At 38.5% G+C, this 19,818-nt stretch overlaps 2 protein-coding genes across 8 annotated transcripts in view; one reads left to right on the top strand and one right to left on the bottom strand.

Annotated features, from left to right (window-relative positions):
• Window positions 1-19,818, top strand: part of CEP85L (centrosomal protein 85 like) — a 193,651-nt gene that overhangs the window by 69,776 nt on the left and 104,057 nt on the right. For all 4 annotated transcript variants that reach the window (XM_008175924.4, XM_042847658.2, XM_042847659.2 and 1 more), the window contains one exon: window positions 8,058-8,842. In XM_008175924.4, the coding sequence (XP_008174146.3) occupies window positions 8,058-8,842 (785 nt within the window). The remainder of the gene's footprint in view (window positions 1-8,057; window positions 8,843-19,818) is intronic.
• The window catches only part of PLN (phospholamban), a 40,776-nt gene that overhangs the window by 8,767 nt on the left and 12,191 nt on the right, over window positions 1-19,818 (bottom strand). For 2 of the 4 annotated variants that reach the window (XR_006173813.2, XR_254680.5), the window contains exon 4: window positions 11,180-15,000. The gene's annotated coding sequence lies outside the window, so the exon portion shown is untranslated. Of the gene's footprint in view, window positions 1-144; window positions 5,029-5,327; window positions 15,001-19,818 lie in introns of those variants that run through there. The other 2 variants (XR_010599595.1, XR_010599594.1) reach the window with 2 other exon arrangements.

Genomic DNA, 19,818 nt, shown 5'->3' with positions numbered 1-19,818 from the left:
CAGTGGTTCATTTTCTTAATTCGCTTTTAGAAATGGCCCTTATCAAAACTGCTTCCTATCTCAAGCAATCATTTTGTTAAATTTGATTAAAGACTTAGAATGTGACGTGTGTTTAAATACTGCAGTGATAAGCACTATGGGCACCTTTTTCTTTTTCTTTTTCCTTTCCTTAGTAATTGTATTAGTATTTTACATGTAGAGTATAAATTTTAACCCCCTCCCCCCAAAAAGTCAAAACACATTTCACTTTGTTTTTATAAAAGCTTCTAAACTTAACAGCTAGACAAGTAGTGCAGACCGTCTGCCTATTATAACCTTTCAGAGTAGCAGCCGTGTTAGTCTGTATCCGCAAAAAGAACAGGAGTACTTGTGGCACCTTAGAGGCTAACAAATTTATTAGAGCATAAGCTTTTGTGGGCTATAGCCCATGAAAGCTTATGCTCTAATTAATTTGTTAGTCTCTAAAGGTGCCACAAGTACTCCTGTTCTTACTATAACCTTTGGTGAACATGGTTTTGGAAACAAGGGAACTCTCATGCAGGATCAGACTCTTTGCCCATCTAGTTCAATATGTTGATTCTTACAGGTGCCAATATAAAATATTTTAGAGGAGGGTTCATGAAAACTCATAATGGACCCATACGGAATGGCCAGGCCATAGGGGAAGTTTCTTTTTAATTTCCATTAGTTAGTAATAAGTTTGTGCTAGTAATCATTTTAATCTGATCTAATGAAAGTCATTATCCATATAAATGTATAATCCTTTTTCAAATCCCGCTAATCTGTTGCCCTCAATGAGTTCCACCAGTTTATTCTGTTGTAGTTAGAAAAACCTCAAATAAATACACCTTTTTATCAATTTTAAACATTTTGCCTTTCAATTTCTCTGGAGGTGCCCTTGTTTTTTATGAGGGTAAGTAAAAGCGCCAGTTTAGTTCTTCTGTACCATTCATTACTTGCTATACCTTTTATCTTGTCTCTTCTCCTAACTAAGTAGTCCTTACTGTTTCAAATTATTGTTGTACAGAAGTCGTTACACACTTTAGTTTTTCTCTCCTGTGTCTGGACTCCTATTTTTATTATATATAGATAGATAATATTTCTGTCTGTTTATATTTTTGGGAGATGCTTGTTTGAAGGAATTTATTTATTTTCCTGCAGTAATTACAGCTAAATTATCCTTTTAATGTTTTTGGCATGCTAAAATTGAAAGTAGTACAGAGAGACTCCAAAGGATGTGTGGTGAGGTACATATGTAAATGATCAAAGTGGTCTCACCATTGGCAGCTTTTTGTTGAATCATGCAAATACGTTTGTTGAGTGGTCTTTTTTTGTTTGGATTGGATATTTGCTTGTCCAGTTTAAGGTCCCCCAGCCGCTTTGCAGTGGCTTATCCCCTCTATATCAAGGCTGCCAGTCAGCCATAATCGTCAGATAGATGGAAACAAGGGAAAACACATGGCTTGTGGCTGCAGCACTAAACTTTCTTGACAGGGCCCCAATTCTTCAATTTTGATTAAACCCCCATCCCTAGCTCAGATTCTCATTGTTCTCAGCGACTGTTTAGAGAAGGCTTGTACAGGCTCCCAGCCCCTCATGAGCCAGATGTGATGATTTATTACAGAGACTGTGTGAGTCATGATTTGGCTGTTTTTTAAATCACTTGTGGCTGTGTCACAGAGGTCTAACTAACTAACAGTTGCAGCAAGCATGGTTTGGAGAATCATTCTGAAAAGATGACGTTGTGCAGTTGAGCACAGAACTTCTGTACGCTCCAATTGAAGGTTTTTTTTAGCAAGCTCTTAGGATAGGAATGTCTGCCTTCTGTAAACCTTCTCTTCTGATTGCTAAGAATATTTTTATTTCTGTAATAAGTACTTTCTTGGATCAGAGAGGTAGTTTGAAGTATGGGGTTTTTTTGGCTACTTTTTAATACACCTCTACCCCGATATAACACTGTCCTTGGGAGCCAAAAAAAATCTTACCACGTTATAGGTGAAACCGCGTTATGTCGAACTTGCTTTGATCCACCAGAGTGCGCAGCCCCCCCCCCCGAGCGCTGCTTTACCGCGTTATATCCGAATTCGTGTTATATTGGGTCGTGTTATATCTGGGTAGAGGTCTACCTGCATTTTCTTCAGTGACTTCCAAATTATAGCCCAGATAAAATGCCAGACTTGAAAGCCTCTGATACTAGGAAAGCCCACTGATTTCAGCAGCACTGGAGATGTACGTGCCATACAGTATTTGCTCATATTAAAACTGCGCAAATGAGAAGTGGTTGCTTGGGCTTTTCTGAGAGAAGAAAACACTTTGGTACCAATAGGGAAACTGTGATAAATAGCGACACTCTTACTCATAAATAAGGTCTCTTAAGCAACTGGTTTTACTTTACATCTAAAATGGCAAAATCAAGTTCAGCAATGTTGTAGGATTTTCTATATTAACCAGTATAGTAGTATCAAAGCACCACATCTATATAATTTGTAGCCTTAAAAGTACATCTAGTAAGTTTTTTTTTTAAAACAAAATATTATGGTGGTAGATGAGCCTTTCTTTCCTTAACTAAGTCCCAAATTTTTGCTTGTTTTTCCTGTTAAAAATGGGCTCTCAAACACCTAATATGGTGTAAGGAAGATGCATAATTCAGCTCCCTGTCGTGCTTTAGATATTATGATTATTGGACATAGCAGGAAAAATACAGAAACCTGAACATAGACTTAGCAGGTAAAGAATTGAAGTTCTTCTTTAAAGGGATTCAGGTTAGTAGTCTAGGACAATTTCAGATTTTATTCACTAAATAAATAAATGAAAAATCTACTACCAAACACAAGTTTTTAATTATATAAACACTCCTATGTGATTGGTGCTAGAGAGGGCAAGCAGAGAGAGTACAGTGTGGGAAGCACTGGGATACTGTATAACAACCAAAAAGTGTTTGTTTTTTGCCAGTTTCAATCTTCTCGAAGACATGTGGAATGCAATTTTTCATTGGTATCACTGAAGTCAGAATTTGGTCCATATTTTCCCTCTTGCAATTCCTTCTCTCTCTCTCTCCCCCCCACCCCTCCAGAAAGTGAGATGGATAAAAATTTCTAGCTGCTCCATCCCCAGGCTATAATTTAATGTATGTGTTGTATCTGACTCAGAAAGTGACCCCGGAGGTTCCCTTTAGTTATTTTAAATCAGTATTTTGGTTTGCTATCAATGATTTTTAACACTATTTTCTTATGTTGTGTTATAAACTTTACTGAACAGACAAGGAGTAAATTGAGCATGTAGGAGGATAAAAAATAATGATCATCTGGGTCTTCTCCCAAATAAGAATTCTGCCTTTTTTTTTTTTTTTTTTTTAATGGGACCAGGATTGAGGCCGTTCCCTTTACTTTCATCCCAGCAGTGGAGTGCTGAGAATAGAATCATATAAAATACACCCCCCATCCAGTAGCTGGTTGTACTTTTTTGACGTATATAAATAAATAGTAAGGTTTATTAAGGCGTAATGCAGGAGATTCCAAATTATCTGTCTATATGACTTTGTCGGCTTGGGCAATACTTGTTTGTCTTGAAAATGTTGTACACGTTAGCTAGGTATTTTAGGGAATTTTATGGCAGGGGTTAAGAAAATAGGATAATTGAAAAGCAACTCATTTTATTATATATCATAGGATATGATTATGATGTAGTTTTAGAGAAAACCCAGTAATAACTTCCTCCAATTTTTTCTGCTGTTTTGTCTTTTGGTAATAATAATAATAATTAATAAAAGATTTGTTTAACAGAGAATTTTAAGAATCTTGAGCCAGTAAGGCAGCATCAGTAGTAATGCCTATAAACTTTACATAAAAACTGATTAAATAAAATAGAGCCTGTTTGATGAGAAATGCTGTAGTCTGAATGTTGTGTGGGTTCTGAATTTGATCTTGTTGTTGAATGAAGTAGTGCTTTAATTCCTACCCTTACTCCTGACTTTTGTAAGGAAAATCCTTTTTCTTGATGGGTTATGGCTAAATGGAACACAGTTTCATGGCCATAGGAGAAATATCACAATTTAGGGTCTTTCTGATACCTTTTCTGGTGATTCTCTTTTCTCTCTCGTTTTTATTTTTTTACCCCAGGCAGATTTGGGCTGTTCCTTTTTTTTAAGATTCCTTCCTTAAAATCATTGCCCCATTTACCTGTGGCATAGGTCCCTGAACTTGCTGGGCTCCATAGTAATGGAGGCTCCAGCCTATTTCAAGGGTTTACATTCCTATTGGAAAAAAGCCGCATAAGAACTTGGCTGCCTTGTCCTTTCCCTCTTCCACTCTTTGGCTTATTCAGTTTCCAGGTATGATGTAGGTACAGAACAGACTACACCAGCATTTTAACAGTACATGTGATTTCTTCTTGAAATCACTGGCTAGCTGGGGTTTTAAATGGGTAGCACAGCTCAACGTGTCTTCCTGGTTCGCTGCTCTGAAAATGGATTTCAGCCAAGAGGGGCAGGCACTAGGCAGAATATTTCTTCCTCCAAAAAAGAATGGAAGTGGGATGGGGTTGGGGGAGGCAGTTTCTTTTCTGTCCCAACACCAATGCAGGGAATGGGATCTCACAAAGATTAGTGATGGGAGTGGGGAGACAGAGATCCCCAAACTGTGGGTGTCCTCCTCCACCCACATTCTCTCCCCCCCCTTTTTTAAATCCTGCACAGTCCAGCCTGCTTTCCATGATAAAGCCGTGTGAGGAGGTTACTATAGCCCTGTGGATGTTGTCTTTCGTATTTTCTTACATAGCCCCAACAGGTGTGCAGGAACAATGAGAGCTCGCCTGTGAATGGGGAGTAGGAGTGTTGAGGAATTGGGTGCTCTTCGTTATTTAGGTTTGTAGTAAAAGAAACTGTGCCTTTCCCAAAGCTCAGCCACCCCCACAAGCAGCATCTGCAGAGTGCTGGTTCGTGTTCATTGATTTGCCCTTGAACACTGAGCTTGACCGGGCTAGTTTTGTGGCTCCCCACGAACTCTGGTACTCTCTGTAAGACTGAGGATTCTGAGGAGAAAAAACAGTGAAGACTTCCTTTTTTTGTCAAAAATTTAACCAAAAAGTCTTATGGGGTTTAATTTGCAGATGGTTGAGTAAGTAATAATGCTTTAATGAGCTTACAGTGTGGAACAACGTGAGAGCATGGCTAAGGTTGAGCCATGTGACTTAATGGAAGCTGGTGAGAGGATTTGCTGCTTACTTCTGATTGTCTACAGGCTATGATGCTAAGCAGCAGTTGCTGACTATGGGAGAGCTGTCAATCAGATCTCAGTAACCTCTGCCTCACCTCTGTTGTTTTCACTTACCAGTCTCTCTGAACAGCGCCTCCCTGATGTCCTCTGTGAACATTTTGATATTTCCGCTTGGGGTTGGAGATGCCGGGATAAGTGCAAGAAAGTGACAGTATGATCCTTTCATTGTATAGATACCTGTTTAAATATATATATATATATACATACACACACTGTAACCCCCTTAGAAAAAACTCCACTTAACTTTAGAGTGAAGTTGGCTAAACTGTATAGCCTGCCAACTCAAACTGTAAAAAGCAAGGAAACACTTAGTTAAGTTATTCACTACCTCATGTACACTCTATCAATCAGTTCTCCTTCTCAGTCTCTGCTGCCTTCCTTTTACCACGCAGAGCCTGAGCATCTTCAGAAACAGCTAATGGGTATCTCACACTGTAGTTATGTCTTGAATATTTGTTTAGGCTTGGTGTGGCCTCCCTAAATTATGCTGTATGCAGATCTATATGTGGTTTTGTGTGGGTAATAAACAAAATGTAGTGCCATATTGCAAATGGTGGCTGCAATACATTTTTTTTCCTGTAATGTTTACGGAAGATTTCCTCAATGGGTATTTGGTGTCAGTATTTGTTTTTATGTAGAAATTTCTGTGTGTGTGTGTGTGTGTGTGTGTGTGTGTGTGTGTGTGTGTGTGTGTGTGCGCGCACACAGAGCAGGGGCATGCGCAGGAATAAAAATTTGACCCCCTTTGGGGTGAAATGTTCTGTTCTGCCCCCCGCAACCCCAGGGCCGGAGGAGCTCCGAACCCCTACTCAACCCTGCAGGGGTACCGGTCCCCCCTCTCCCTCCCCCCCGACCAATCTCTTTGTTGCCTGCTCTACTAGGGGCTCTGCTCACTGCCACACTACTGTTGGTTAGGAGGATTGTCATCTTAGCTGCTAATTGGTGGAGGCAGAAAAGAGGGTGGGGTGGGTGAACTCCGGAGAATGCAGGCTCCTGGCAGAGGGGAGGGATCTGGCTGCCCAGTGCTGCAGCTAAGAGCTCTGCTTGGGCATGCACTGCGGTACAAAACTTGGGAGACAGGTGTCCCCCCAGCCCTGGGGCTGGAGGAGCTTGCTCTCCCTCTGGGGCCAGAGGAGTTCTTCGCTCCCACCTATTACGGGGGTGGAGGGACTGTGCCCCTGCTTGCCCCAGCCTGTGCACGTCCCTGATGCTCAGTGTTAAGCATGTGGTACAACATGTTATATGGACATTGAACTTGACCTTCACAGCATCGGCTGCAGCTAAGAGCTCTGCTTGGGCATGCACTGCGGTACAAAACTTGGGAGACAGGTGTCCCCCCCAGCCCTGGGGCTGGAGGAGCTTGCTCTCCCTCTGGGGCCAGAGGAGTTCTGTGCTCCCACCTATTACGGGGGTGGAGGACTGTGCCCCTGCTTGCCCCAGCCTGTGCACGTCCCTGATGCTCAGTGTTAAGCATGTGGTACAACATGTTATATGGACATTGAACTTGACCTTCACAGCATCACTGATCCTTTACAGCTCCATTTTCTCCTCCATAGTGTGCGTGTACACACATGCACAGCTCTTTTGCTGAGCAGCCTGCTTCCTTGTCTCCACGGGATGTCTGGTGAATCTGGGACAGTTGACCGTGTGAGAGAATGGCAGTAGCTAACAGAACTTGGCTGTTTCATTGCAGAATCTTGGCATAACTCAATTATTTTAACCTAAATAAAGGGAATAATTGTTTGTGGTTTAATTTTAAAATGTTAAAAGGGGCTTATTTCCGATACATTGCCTGTATGTATGAGGTTCAGAAAGAGAGAGAAATTTAGAATTTGTGGTGACTGTGATTGTTTAACTAGAGGAACCAAAAAAATGCGCACTTCAAAAAGGGAGCACTTCAAATTGTTTCCTCTGCAAAATTTAATAAATATATTACAAACAATATAATGCATAGAAATTAATTTTCCTTGAAAATTTATTATTTCATATTTGGAGACTAAATATGATTAATATGTGGATGAGGGAATTTTTAAACCTCCTTTAGTTAAAAATTTCAACACAGTCTTAACTATAGAGTTGCTACTGATATCTCCATAATATACAAACTATCAAAAAATATTTTTCCCGCATTTAGGGCCATGCCTACACTACCACTTATGTTGGCAAAACTTATGTCGCTCAGGGGCGTGGGGGAAAAAAAACCCACCCCTGAGCGACATAAGTTTTGCTGGCATAAGTGGTAGTGTACACAGCGGTATGTCAGAAGCTCTCTCACCGACGTAGCTACTGCTGCTCATCTGGAGTGGTTTAATTATGTTGACGGGAAAGCTCTTTCCTGTCAGCATAGAGCGGCTATACAAGAGATCTTACAGTGGCACAGCTGCATTGGTACAGTTGTGCCGCTGTAATATCTCTAGTGTAGACATAGCCTAAATAGAAATCTTGGCAACTTTATGACAGCGTTGTTTAGATGGAAACATTCCCCTGCAACATTGGCAACCCAAAAGAAAAAATAGTAGTGAAATTGGCCAGTCTACACCATTTTCATTGTCCTAGCTGTGCAACATCCGCAGAAAGGAAACATGTTATTTTTGATGGGTTTCATATTTATCAGTTCTAATAACTCTGTGTCATGGAATGTGTTTTTAATATGACTGTGTCCCATTATGAATTTACTAGAGGATATGCCTGCTGCTTTAGCATTTCGTCCTGAGTTTGACATGTGATCAGTATTGCTGGCAGAGCTTGTGTTACGTTTATTTACTTGATAAATCTTTTTCCTAGATCATTCAACGTCAAGTGGTACTTCCTTGTTTAAGCCCAGCCGATCACTGGTCTCTATTCCCACTGCCCATGTGATGCCGTCAAATGCCAGCTCTTCACTTTCCAAACACAGGGAAGCTCTGAAGTCTGACTGCTCACAATGGAGTACAAACCTTTTACGGTCAGGAGGAAGTCGAAATCTGGGCATAGTGGACCACTCTCTTGACATGAAGGATGTGAGGCCTGTAAGGAAATGGTCATCCTTGTCTAAACTCAGCACACCAGATAGCTGCAGTCAGGATGAAAGTGTCCTTTCAGGGGACTCCAGGGCTAGTACTGACAGATCAGGAAGAGACAAGACCATGTCACCACAATTAAGAACAAATGGGCCGAGTTGTTTGCATAATAGCATGGAGTTGCTAAAAGTTGAGGACAAAGAAACTGGGAAAAAACGATCTTCTACGCTGGATTGCAAATACAAATTTGAAAGTTGCAGCAAAGAAGACTTTGGTGTTTCAGACGCCTCCAATAGGAGACATGTCTTTGACATGACCTACAGTGCCTTACCTGAAAGCAAGCCCAACTCAGCCAGCTGTGAGGCTTTTGGGCACAAATATGCAACACTGGGACAGCAGGCTATGAACGGAGTACCCATTCAGCCCTCAGTGAGGACTCAGATGTGGCTTACAGAACAGTTGCATGCAAATCCTCTGGACTGTAGGACTGCTGAGGAGTCATATGGTTTGGCAGCTTGGCAACTGCAGCAGCTTGAAGATCTTACAAGGGGAAATGAGCACCCGATGCAGGTAAGAATAGAAATTAGGTGTTTGCTGCCATCAGGTGGGCAGTAAGAGACACAGCATCGAGCGTATTTCTATTAAATGTTTCAGGTGGGGGAAGTATTCTTCTCACCCAGTGCTATTGTTGGTTTTTAAACGTTTAAGCTGTTTGTATAATTTAATGAAATACTGACTGCACTAGAGCTTCATTATTATCTGAGTGCCAGCAAAGTGTGCTCCAGTTAATTAACCGCCAGCAGCTATAAATTATACCAGACAATTTACCCAAGCTATATGAGAGCAGCATCTATACTTTTTGCACCTGTATAATATATAGGGTACATCTAGTCACATTTTTGTGTCATTTTAAGAGAACCTTCCGTTGAAATGGTGTGATATATGCTTGAATTGACTTTATAATCTGAACTGATTTATAAGGAAACTCCATTTCCTTTTGATTTGAAACAGATTCATAGTAGACAATGACCCTCACATACGTCAAGATTGGTTACTTCATAAATGTACCTAATAATATACTCATTTATAAACCACACACAGATTATTAATATTGATGTTATCCCTTTCTAATCCCTTCTATTTTTCTAAAAAATGTAAGCATTCAAGATTGTCCCCCTCTATTTTGTGTGAAGGGAAAATTTAACACTGTTTAACAAAAATAAAGCATTACATACATTACAATTATTATTTCAAAATATATCCATTTATATGCATGTCTGCAAATACTGATGTAAACACAGCTCAGAATAATTTGTGTTCAAGGACAGAACGAGCACAGGGAACACAAACAATAGTTATCTCTTTGGCTAAGCTCACTGATGCTTCTGCTTTTCAGATTTTCAAGATTGTAACAAATCTAAGACAAGATTTTGTTTAAAACTTTGTTGTCTTTTAAATTCCCAGTTTTGTAGGTTTGTTTTTTTTTGGAGTCCATTTCTCTCAACTATTCTTTAAAAATTCAATTCCCTATGTCAGGCTGTAGCTTTAGGGGAAGTGTTCTGAACTGCCATGCAGGAGACCAGCGTTTGATTGCTGAGCTACTTAGCCCTGGTCTACACTACAAATGTATGTTGGTTGGGCTTCTCCCATCGGCATAGCTACTACCTCTCAGAGAAGTGGAGTACCTAAGCCGACAGGAGAAGCTCTCCCATCAGCATAGGTAGTGTCTTCACTAAGCACTACAGCAGTGCAGCTGTACAGCTCTAAGTGTAGACAAGCCCTTACTCTGACACTTGTGGCTAGCACAGGGTGGGAATGCTGAGGAACTGTGCACAGTTGTTTGGAGTACAGTGGGAGCATTGCTTAACAGCAGCAGAAGCACTTAAACAGCTGATTAATGAGTGGTGTCTATAGATCACGTTTCAAAGCCTATCTGGTCTCCTTCAAGTGAGAGGTTCGAGTTGTGGCCACATGAGGAACACTTGAAGAATGGGGAAATGTGGGTAGGGGAGCGTTTGCAATAGCTCAAAGCCTTTTAGAAGCAATGTAGCAGTGTTCGAAGGAGGGAGAACAGTTTCCTTCTTTTAACACTTCAGTGAGAACTTGGTGCTGTTTTAAAATCATCTTATTGCAACAACCTTAAAATGTTTCTGCAATAAAATTTATTTATTTGTAATGCTATTTTACATATTGAATACTGTCCAAACAGCAGAATCTCCTGAAGTTGATTCGCTACTGTTTATGAAAAATTAAAAATCTTGTTAAAAGTTAGTTTTATTAAAAAAAATAGTAAAGCAGTGATACTGTGTACAATACAATAACAGGATGGTAAACCTTATTTTCCTTTTCAAAGTAAGGAGTTTCATTTCATGACACTAGAGACCATTTTTGCTGATGGTGACAATCTTTTAACAGTGCAATAAGAAATGTGCCATCTGCTTGGAAGTATGTGTACTGATTGAAATGCAGTGATTTTTAGAGCAGGCAGAAAGAAGCCACATACACTGTTTCTACACTAAAGAAAACAACACAAAATTATAACCAAATTTATCTTTGACTAAGAATGTAGCTAGAACAATGAAAACTTGCCCTGAACATTACATCAGAAAGTGTGTGCAGAAAAGTTGGTCTATTAAACACATTCTGTACTCAACCTCAGGCTATGTGAAAAGCATCTTTATATTGGAACTGTTTTTTAAAAAAAGTGACGTGGATCAATAGATTAGATTTTCAAAGGAGATGCATATTACTCTGAAGAGATTATAAAATGTTCACCTCAGGCTATAATATCTAAACATATGTGTTGTGAAACAAATTTCAGGGGAGGTTACTAGCTTTTAAGTGTTTCTCTGATACTCAGTAACATCATGGGAGCATTCTTGAGGTGGTCTTCACCAACATGTGCTGTTTTGAGGGCATGTCTCTCATCAAATCCTTTAATCTAAGATATAAACAGACCTTCAAGAAGCAGATATTTTATTTTTTTTTAAACATAAGGTTAACGTTTTCTTAGTGAGCTAGAAAGATCCACACTATATTCCCATGCCATTAGGCATTACGCTTAGTTATTCCCTACTTATGCCTAATATTCCAGCACACAGAAATCCCATTTTTAGGTCACTTTTTTCCACAGGAAAGTGCTGCAGGATTAGGCACCTTTTAGGGCAAAATTTTAGCCTCAGATGCATGACCAAGGCTCCCATTGATTTAACTAGAAGCCGGGCATAAAATTTGGAGTGAAGAAATATGCCCCTGAAGGCTGTGAAAGGTTTGACTAGGAGTATTTGTGAATAGTAGTTTCTCAAACCTTGATATTGTTGATGTAGAGCTGAATATTGTACAGCAACTAGAAATAAGATTTAAAATTAAAATACTTTGTCTTGAAAACTGCAGGAGAACATACAGTAAGAAATGTTTCAGCAGGTTGCAGACCTGTGTATTAGTACTATGTACTAGGTGTCTTTGGAAGAACATCTTCCTTCTCTTTTAATATACAGTATGTTTGTATACTTGGTGAAAAGAGGCTTCTTTAGACTACCCTGACTTGCATCTGACTCTAGTATTGTTATAATAGGTGGAAGCCAGGGTGGCTTTAGCAGGGATTCATGGGTTCAGTTGGCCCCACAGAAATCTTGAAACCAAGGATGCAGAAACATCCTGCAGGAATAACTGGAGGAGCCATGTTTGCTCCTTTGCACAAGAAACCACATGCAGCTCCGTAGGCTGAGTCCTGCATCATGGTACTACCATTCCTGGCCCCATCACGGCACGAAGAGGTCAGAGCTACAGCGGCCCAAAGGGAACTCTGGGGAGGGGTTGGTTCTCCAGGCACTAAGGGGGGCAGTGTCGGGTGCTGGCTCATGCTGGCCTTCTCCCCAATCTGAGCAGCTGGGTTTGCATGATGAGTGGAGCACCCTTCCCCCCCACCATTTCCTGGGTGGGGTCTCACTACCTTGAGTAAACTGGGACTGGCCCCAGGGCGGCTGTGTGGAGTGAAGCTGGCCCTGTGTTGACGCCAGGCCCATGTCCTCACCACGCATCCTACCACCACCCCCAGTGCTCTCATTGTGTGTGTGTGTGTGTGTGTGTGTGTGTGTTTTGTTTTGTTTTGTTTCATACCGCGATTACACTTGAGTTTAGTATACTGCACCAGTTCATCTGGGAGGCAACATCTGTGCTGGATGGAAGTTACTTAGTAGTCTGGCTTTCCCCTTAATTTGTCTTTTTGCCATTAACGAGGTGCTTAGCCCTCCTCTCTATAAAGCATGCATAGGTTAATATTAGAGCTGTTTGGGAGATGATTTTTTAGTCTCTTGGAAAATTTAGACAATTCAAAATTAGTTTGCATTCCAAATCAGAATGGAAAGTCAAAATATCAAAACATTTTGTAAATCAAAATATTTCAACTTGTGAATTGGAAATATTCAACTAAATGTCTACATTTGTGAGCAAAACAATCTGACATGTTGAAATGATACCATTCTCTTCAAATTGACATTTTGAAATGAAGAAATAGTTTCATTTTGAAATGTCAACTCATAATATTTTTACTTTGGTCCCACCTGATCAAAAAATTGAAATCTTTTCTCAAAATCAACATTTCCCCACAGAAAATTTCATTTTTAATTAAATGGTATTTTCAGAGAATTTTTCATGCTAAAAACTGCAGTCACTTTTAGTTTAATTAATATTCATTGTTGTGCCTCACTGAAGTTGCTTTTTATATTCTGTTCATTGTGAAGTTGGTGGTCTTGGGATTTGACAACTAGGGCTTCATCTTAATACAATAAGTATGTGGGACTGGTTTTCAATACATGTTGATGGCTGATGTGTAAATCCAATCTTGACCATTTTTGATCAGTAAAAATATTATGCCTCTGTTTGCTGCAGAAGACATGTTACTCCCAGTAGCTCATACAAATTTATATTCTGTCTAGTTAAAGCTGTATGTTTTACTGTCTGTCTCAAACTTGTGTAGTGTCACTGCTTGGTTGATAAACAGTTGTTTCATTCCTCCCCAGAGGTAGCTACGCATTAGTGGAGGGTGGTGAGATTCTTGTATGCTTCGTTTGTAAAGTGATTTGGGATAAAAAGTGAAATATAAATACAACCCATAGAGTCACCGTTTTTCCTTTTTTTCAAATTGTCTCTTTTGATACAAACTCTTAGATAGCTGTAGTTGTTTATATATACACAATACATTCTAAAGCGATATATGCAGCATATCTGTGAATAGGCATGTCGTTAGAAAATTATAGCATGGTCGTTCCTTTTGACTGCAGTGGGCTTTGGATTAGTTTGTATGTTTGGATTTGGTATACTTCATATTGTGGTAATATGCCTACTCAGTGAGGCTCTAAACGGGTTAATCAAAACATTAAACGAACCCATTGCTATAATTTAGATCCCTCGTATATGAATGTACAGACATTTTATAAAAGCAGAATATCCTCCAAAATATCAAACAAAAGGTGATAAAGTGTTTATAATGAAGTAGCTGGGTAACTTTTCCTCTTTGAAACATACATTGACAATCGATACAGAAATTGACAATAGTGTATCAACATAGAATAGCTATTGACTTTACAGCTTGTTGCTATATATGTCTTTTTGATTTTTGGAAAGGCTGTTTAGATATTTATTGCACATACTTCGTTTGTAGACAACAGTGAGAAGCTTTAATTGTAAGTATCCAGGCCGTCCCATCTACTATTGCGTGAGACTTTCAGCAAACTTCAGAGAGACTGAAGTAGAGTGAGACTTGATAGCATTCTCTATTTTATATTACCTTGTTACTGCTCAAAATTTTAAGCTTAACAGCTGGTGATTGGTGTAATTCTTTCAATACTGATGCATAATAGAACTGCTTGCTGAGGGTTTTTTTTTTTTTCCTCCCCTTCAAATGCTGCAGTGGATGGTACGCCTTTTAAAAAGCTGCAGTTAATAATTTTTTATATTTGAACATGCATGACAAATCCTGTAACCAGATGGTGGGATTGGCTTTTGAATAGCCACAACAACATTTTTGTTTTTCTTTTCCATACGTAATCTGATACTTGCCATCAATCAGCTTTAGGCATCTCTCTTGTCCTTTTCAGGCCTGTGTTTCAGTTTTCTTCAGAGAGGCTGCTCTATGAAGATTCCATTTTTGTTATTTCTGTTATCCTCTTTGCAGAGATTGTACTCCTAGAAGACTTCTGCCTTTGATTCTTAGTTGTTTAAATACAAGTAATCAGTTTATTATACCAGTGGCAAGAGTACTGTGTATGCTTAGATACAGTGTCCTTTTGTCGCCAGCATGGAATTATACACTCCTCTTAGCCTTTGGCAAATATGTTGATTGTTTTGCTTTTAAGATATTTTGCTGTAGAGTAGATACATGAGCATGTAATATTCATATACTTTATAGACACTTTTCTAGCTTATGCAATCTTTACATGTTGTGTTAAGTTATCATTGCAAAAAAAAGCAGAACCTCAAGGAGATTCACATGAGTTTCACAAGGATAAACATGAGCACCAGAACCATAACAATAAGCAGGAAATTGAGTAGCAAGTTGAGGCCTCTGTTGTTAGCAAGATCCATACTCTGCACTAGTCTGACCTCTTGTGCTTGCAACTGAATTCTTGATTGTAGCTGCTGCTGGTTCAGTTGCAGTAGTAAGGAATTGGGATTCGCATGTATTTCATCCTGTTCTCAGTTTTCTACCTGTCCTCAGTTTCTGCCACCTAAGAGAAAATTGTTTGTTCACAATAACTAATAACTTAAACTCTTATGACCGCTAATGTTAATCCTCTACTTTCTGCCAAGAGCAGCTAGTTTGGAAAGATAACTTGTTTGACTTACTGATATCTCCTATGTTGCTACTGCTCTTCTAAGGAACAGATCCATAGTAAAAGAAATGGGGATTATGTAGCAATTTTATTTAAAAACAAAAAAACTGGTGGTGCTGTCCAGGCAAAGCTCTTGTCAAGGTCACTTATGGAATGTACGGGTAATAATATAGGGCTGAAACTTCTGTTAAGACCTATTACATTTCAAAAACTGGCAGCTGAAAACTTTTTGGAAGAACACTAAAGTTTCAAAAAGTGTAACATTTCCTAACATGGGTCAAATGCATCTTTGCAAATAGGAAATTTCCTTCCCTTCTAAGGTTTTCAGCATTGTGTGGCACAGCGAGCAACACCCTCTTATTTTTGCCAACGATGTGTTATGTAAGATTTATTGCAACCTTGCAAAAGCCTTATTAAGAGCCTAGTTTGAGTTGGCACAGGCTACATCTTTACTGCTTTTAATAAACATATACGCAATAGTTTATTTAAAAATTTAATAACTTAGCAATTGTAAAAACAAAACATAAACAAATAGGACTGCTCAACACTATGTAAAATGCTGCCAAAACTTCATTTAGATAGCAAGCCAGGGGTTTTTTTGTAAGAGGGGGTGAAGCGGGGGGGAGGGGAAGAGGGATTGTTTATGGTTGTCAAATACCTAAAACTAGTACCTTTCTTTGGCATTTTTGTACCTTTTTAAAAATAGCATATCTGATTTTTATAAAATAAAGTCTGTCTAAGAGTTATGGTCCGGATATTAAAAAGAAATGTTTGAGCCTCGTTTAAACCATTAAAAATACCTTAGGTGATTGTTAATGAGAACACTGATCTTGACAAAAGTCTCTATACGTATGCCATTATACTTTGTTTTTGCAGTATAGGCATGAAAATATGTTGATGTACCTTCCTCTGCCCCCAAGAAATGCATTTTAATTTACTGGTTTTAATCACAAGCTATTTATTTGGAGAGTCCCACTACTACCTACAGCATAGCTAAAGTATCATGACATTTTTAAAAACATGAAATTCCATTACAAATTTTAGGGGTGGGGCAGACTGAAGATACAAAGCACCACATAGAAATATGGTTATTGTTTCTCAGACCATTTACAAACATTTTCTAAATTAAGCACTAGTCTCATAAGTACTATATAGAGTGACCAGATAGCAACTGTGAAAAAACGGGACAGAGGGTGGGGAGTAATAGGTGCCTATATAAGAAAAAGTCCTAAAAATGAGACTGTCCCTTTAAAAACAGGACATCTGATCACCCTAGTACTATTTACTGAGAATATGAATATCAGAATCTGGCACCAACATGCCTCAGGCCAAATTCTGTGTGTGTGTGTGTGTGTGTGTGTGTGTGTGTGTGTGTGTGTAAATAGCTATGTGCATACTGGTGCATCCACAAGTAGGTGGAGCCTATGCACTGTGGATTATTCTGCATTGTGAGACAGTGGTGGTTATGCACCTTTGCAAGAACAGTGTCATTTTAGACCTTTTCCACATTAGCTCCCCCCATCCCTAAGATTTCCCATTGATGACTCCCCTGGTGGCAACAATAGCCACTGGCAGAACTAGCATAGAAAAGGTGAAAGTACTGGTGCCCTTTTTAACTATCCAAGATTTAACTGCTTCATGGTTTAGACTTGCTCTGAGCAGAACAGATAATGCTGAAATGGGTCAGACCTTCAGCAGGTGTAAAATGGTAACATCAGTTTACACCAGCTGATGATTTGGCCTAAAGACTATAAACAGGGAGTCTTCCTAAATAGTTTTTAAAAAAAGCATAATTCCGATCCTGACTAAATTCTTTCCTGGGATGGAACTTCTGCTGACTATAGTGGAGTCATGCTAGAGTTAGGAGTTACTGAATCTTAATTTACATTTTTTTTTTTTTTTTTTTGAAGGACCGATCCAAGATTATTGCTATATATTTGTTTCTCCTTATTTATATGTAAGATAAACTAGAAACAAATTAGGTAGTGTGCAGTAAAGCAACGGCAATTGATTGAATACAGAAATGAAAACTTCCCAAATCCAAAGCCACCTAAGATATTTGGAATTTTTATTCTTATAAAAAGAGTGAACTGTAGTGTAGTTTAAACTCACTAGATTGCCTGTATACACTGAGTGAATTAAATCTACTTAAAATCCATTTAGGCATAATAAAGAAAGCAAATAGCACTAGTCAAAACAAACAGCATTACAAAGAATCAAAAAACTTTACATTGCTTAGTTCTCTCACATGACTTTATATAAGTAGTTAAAATTAACTCTTCTTTCTAAACTGGAGTTCATTTGAACATTCTTTACTTTTGTATTAATATTTTATCTTCAAATGTTGATTTTTAATAAATAGAAGTACAATAAAATCTTTATTTTAAAGATCAGATAACTATACAAAGAATATTATGTACCCAAATTTGCAAAAAGGTTTTATTTATCTTTGGATTCCACTGATATTTACGGTATAAAGTATGATAGAAATGTTATCCTATTTTCTTCATATCAACAGAATCCCAAGACACAAATGTAATCGTGTAGTATACACTATAGACTTACATTGTTGCAAAATGTTAATAGTGTTTCCAGTTTCTTAAATTCATTTTTTCTTGTTTAAGGTTTTTTGACTGTTTCATTTGTATGAGGAAAATTCTATTTGTACCAGGGTTTGCCTTCAAGAATTTTTTCAGTACTGTTAAATGTTGGGTATTTTTAATTTTATTTATATTTATTTATATATATATATATATATTTTAAATTCCACCAAGGCAAATTAAAACTGGAAACCCTATATCCAAAAACCTTTAAAAAGGCTTGTAGCTTTGGCTTTTCCCACTTCTTCTTCAGGGACATCCCAACATGTTACCGGCAGATCTTTTAAATAGTTATTGTACAGTTACTAGAATCCTCTCATGAGTTTGTGGGGCAGGATTGAAAGATGTGGAATAGATCATGAGATCACTTAAACATTGTAATTATGAATAATATTCTTATAGTCACATTAAATTGTATGTGATAGCACATCTTTGTTTTTAAATTAATTGAAATTCTACCTAGACATTTCAATAAACCATTTTTAAATAACAGTAACAGTTTTTGCAAACAAGAATTATAAGGGTATTTGTTTCAAATTGTACTCCACTACATTTACAATTTCACTAAAAATAAGGCATTCATGCTTGGTTATAACAGAGGGACTAGGCTGAGGGGAGACACATGTTTTATGTGAACCTGGTATTTATAAACACCTTTTTTATAGGGATTATTTTACCAGTCTTCAATGGTGCATTCAGGATTCTAATATGTGCTTGAGATGCAAGAGGCAGTATTAACTATTGTCTTTCAAAACAAAGGGAGTTGAAGGATAGTAAAATCCATCAATGCCTGAATTGGCCAATGTATAGTAGCTATCTTTTTATTGCCTGTAGTTACCAACTTTATTCTGTCCTTTTGCTGCCGTATGTGTCTATCTGCTTTACCTAGGTAGGGCATCACCTTAATATGGGTATGGTGGTTTCCACCACACCAAATATTTGGCTAGTTCCTCATTCTCTTTGACTTCCCATATTTTCACTGTCATCAACCCCTGCTCTTGTAACCTTAATTCCTGGGGCAAATTATTCTCCTTTGGTGTTTGCATGAAACTCCCTTTGACATCAAATAGAAGTTGCACACACAGAATACAGTAGAATAGAGCCCTTGAAAAATGAATGCTTTTTGGCTGGTACCCTAGATTCTTGTTTTTCCTCCCTTTTATTCAGAAGATCTATTCCAGCAGCATTTAAAGATAGGCAAAAAGTGGGGAGGGGAACTGTAATCTAATCCATAATAATCCTTGTCAATTTCTAGTGACTTTCAGTATGAAACTGATATTTAACTTCAGTATTTCAAAGTCTTGCTGAATCAAATAGACTTCAATTGAAGATTTTGCACTTGAGAGATCAATAAATTCTCTAATTCAGAAGTTCTCAAACTTTTTTATTGTGTGACCTATTTATTAAGGTAATTGTGCAAACTGCTTCCCTTCCTGTCCAGGCTAGTGTGGGCCACCTCCTTTGCAATCGCACAATGTCCCTTTGCAAAACTGGTACTGGGAAAATATTTATTTGTGTGTTTTGGCTGCTGGAAACAAGAAGAGCTAGCACTGTATGAACTGCGAGCTCTCTGCAGACCATTAGCAAGAGCTCCATAAACTGCCATGATCCAGGGACCAGTTTGAGAACCACTGCTTTATTTTGTTCTTGATGCCTGCAAAATATACCTTCCCTGGGAAAAGGCATGGTAGAAAATATACAACATAATGACAAATGGGTAGCTTTTCATTCTAGACCAGGGGTAGGCAACCTATGGCACGCATGCTGAAGGCGGCACGCAAGCTGATTTTCAGTGGCACTCACACTGCCCGGGTCCTGGCTACTGGTCCGGGGGGCTCTGCATTTTAATTTAATTTTTAAATAAAGCTTCTTAAACATTTTAAAAACCTTATTTACTTTACATACAACAATAGTTTAGTTATATATTATAGACTTCTAAAAACGTTAAAATGTATTACTGGCACATGAGACCGTAAATTAGAGTGAATAAATGAAGACTCGGCTCACCACTTCTGAAAGGTTGTCGACCACTGTTCTAGACAATCACATTAGAAACACATTCCTAGTCATCAGCTAGCTGGGAGCAGGCCTATGTTGTGTTTTTCTGACCTAT

The sequence above is a fragment of the Chrysemys picta genome, chromosome 3 (assembly GCF_011386835.1).
Source record: "Chrysemys picta bellii isolate R12L10 chromosome 3, ASM1138683v2, whole genome shotgun sequence".
In the NCBI taxonomy this organism is placed as follows: domain Eukaryota; kingdom Metazoa; phylum Chordata; order Testudines; family Emydidae; genus Chrysemys; species Chrysemys picta.
Note: the sequence above shows the minus strand (reverse complement) of the source record. Positions and strands in the feature narration are given on the sequence as shown.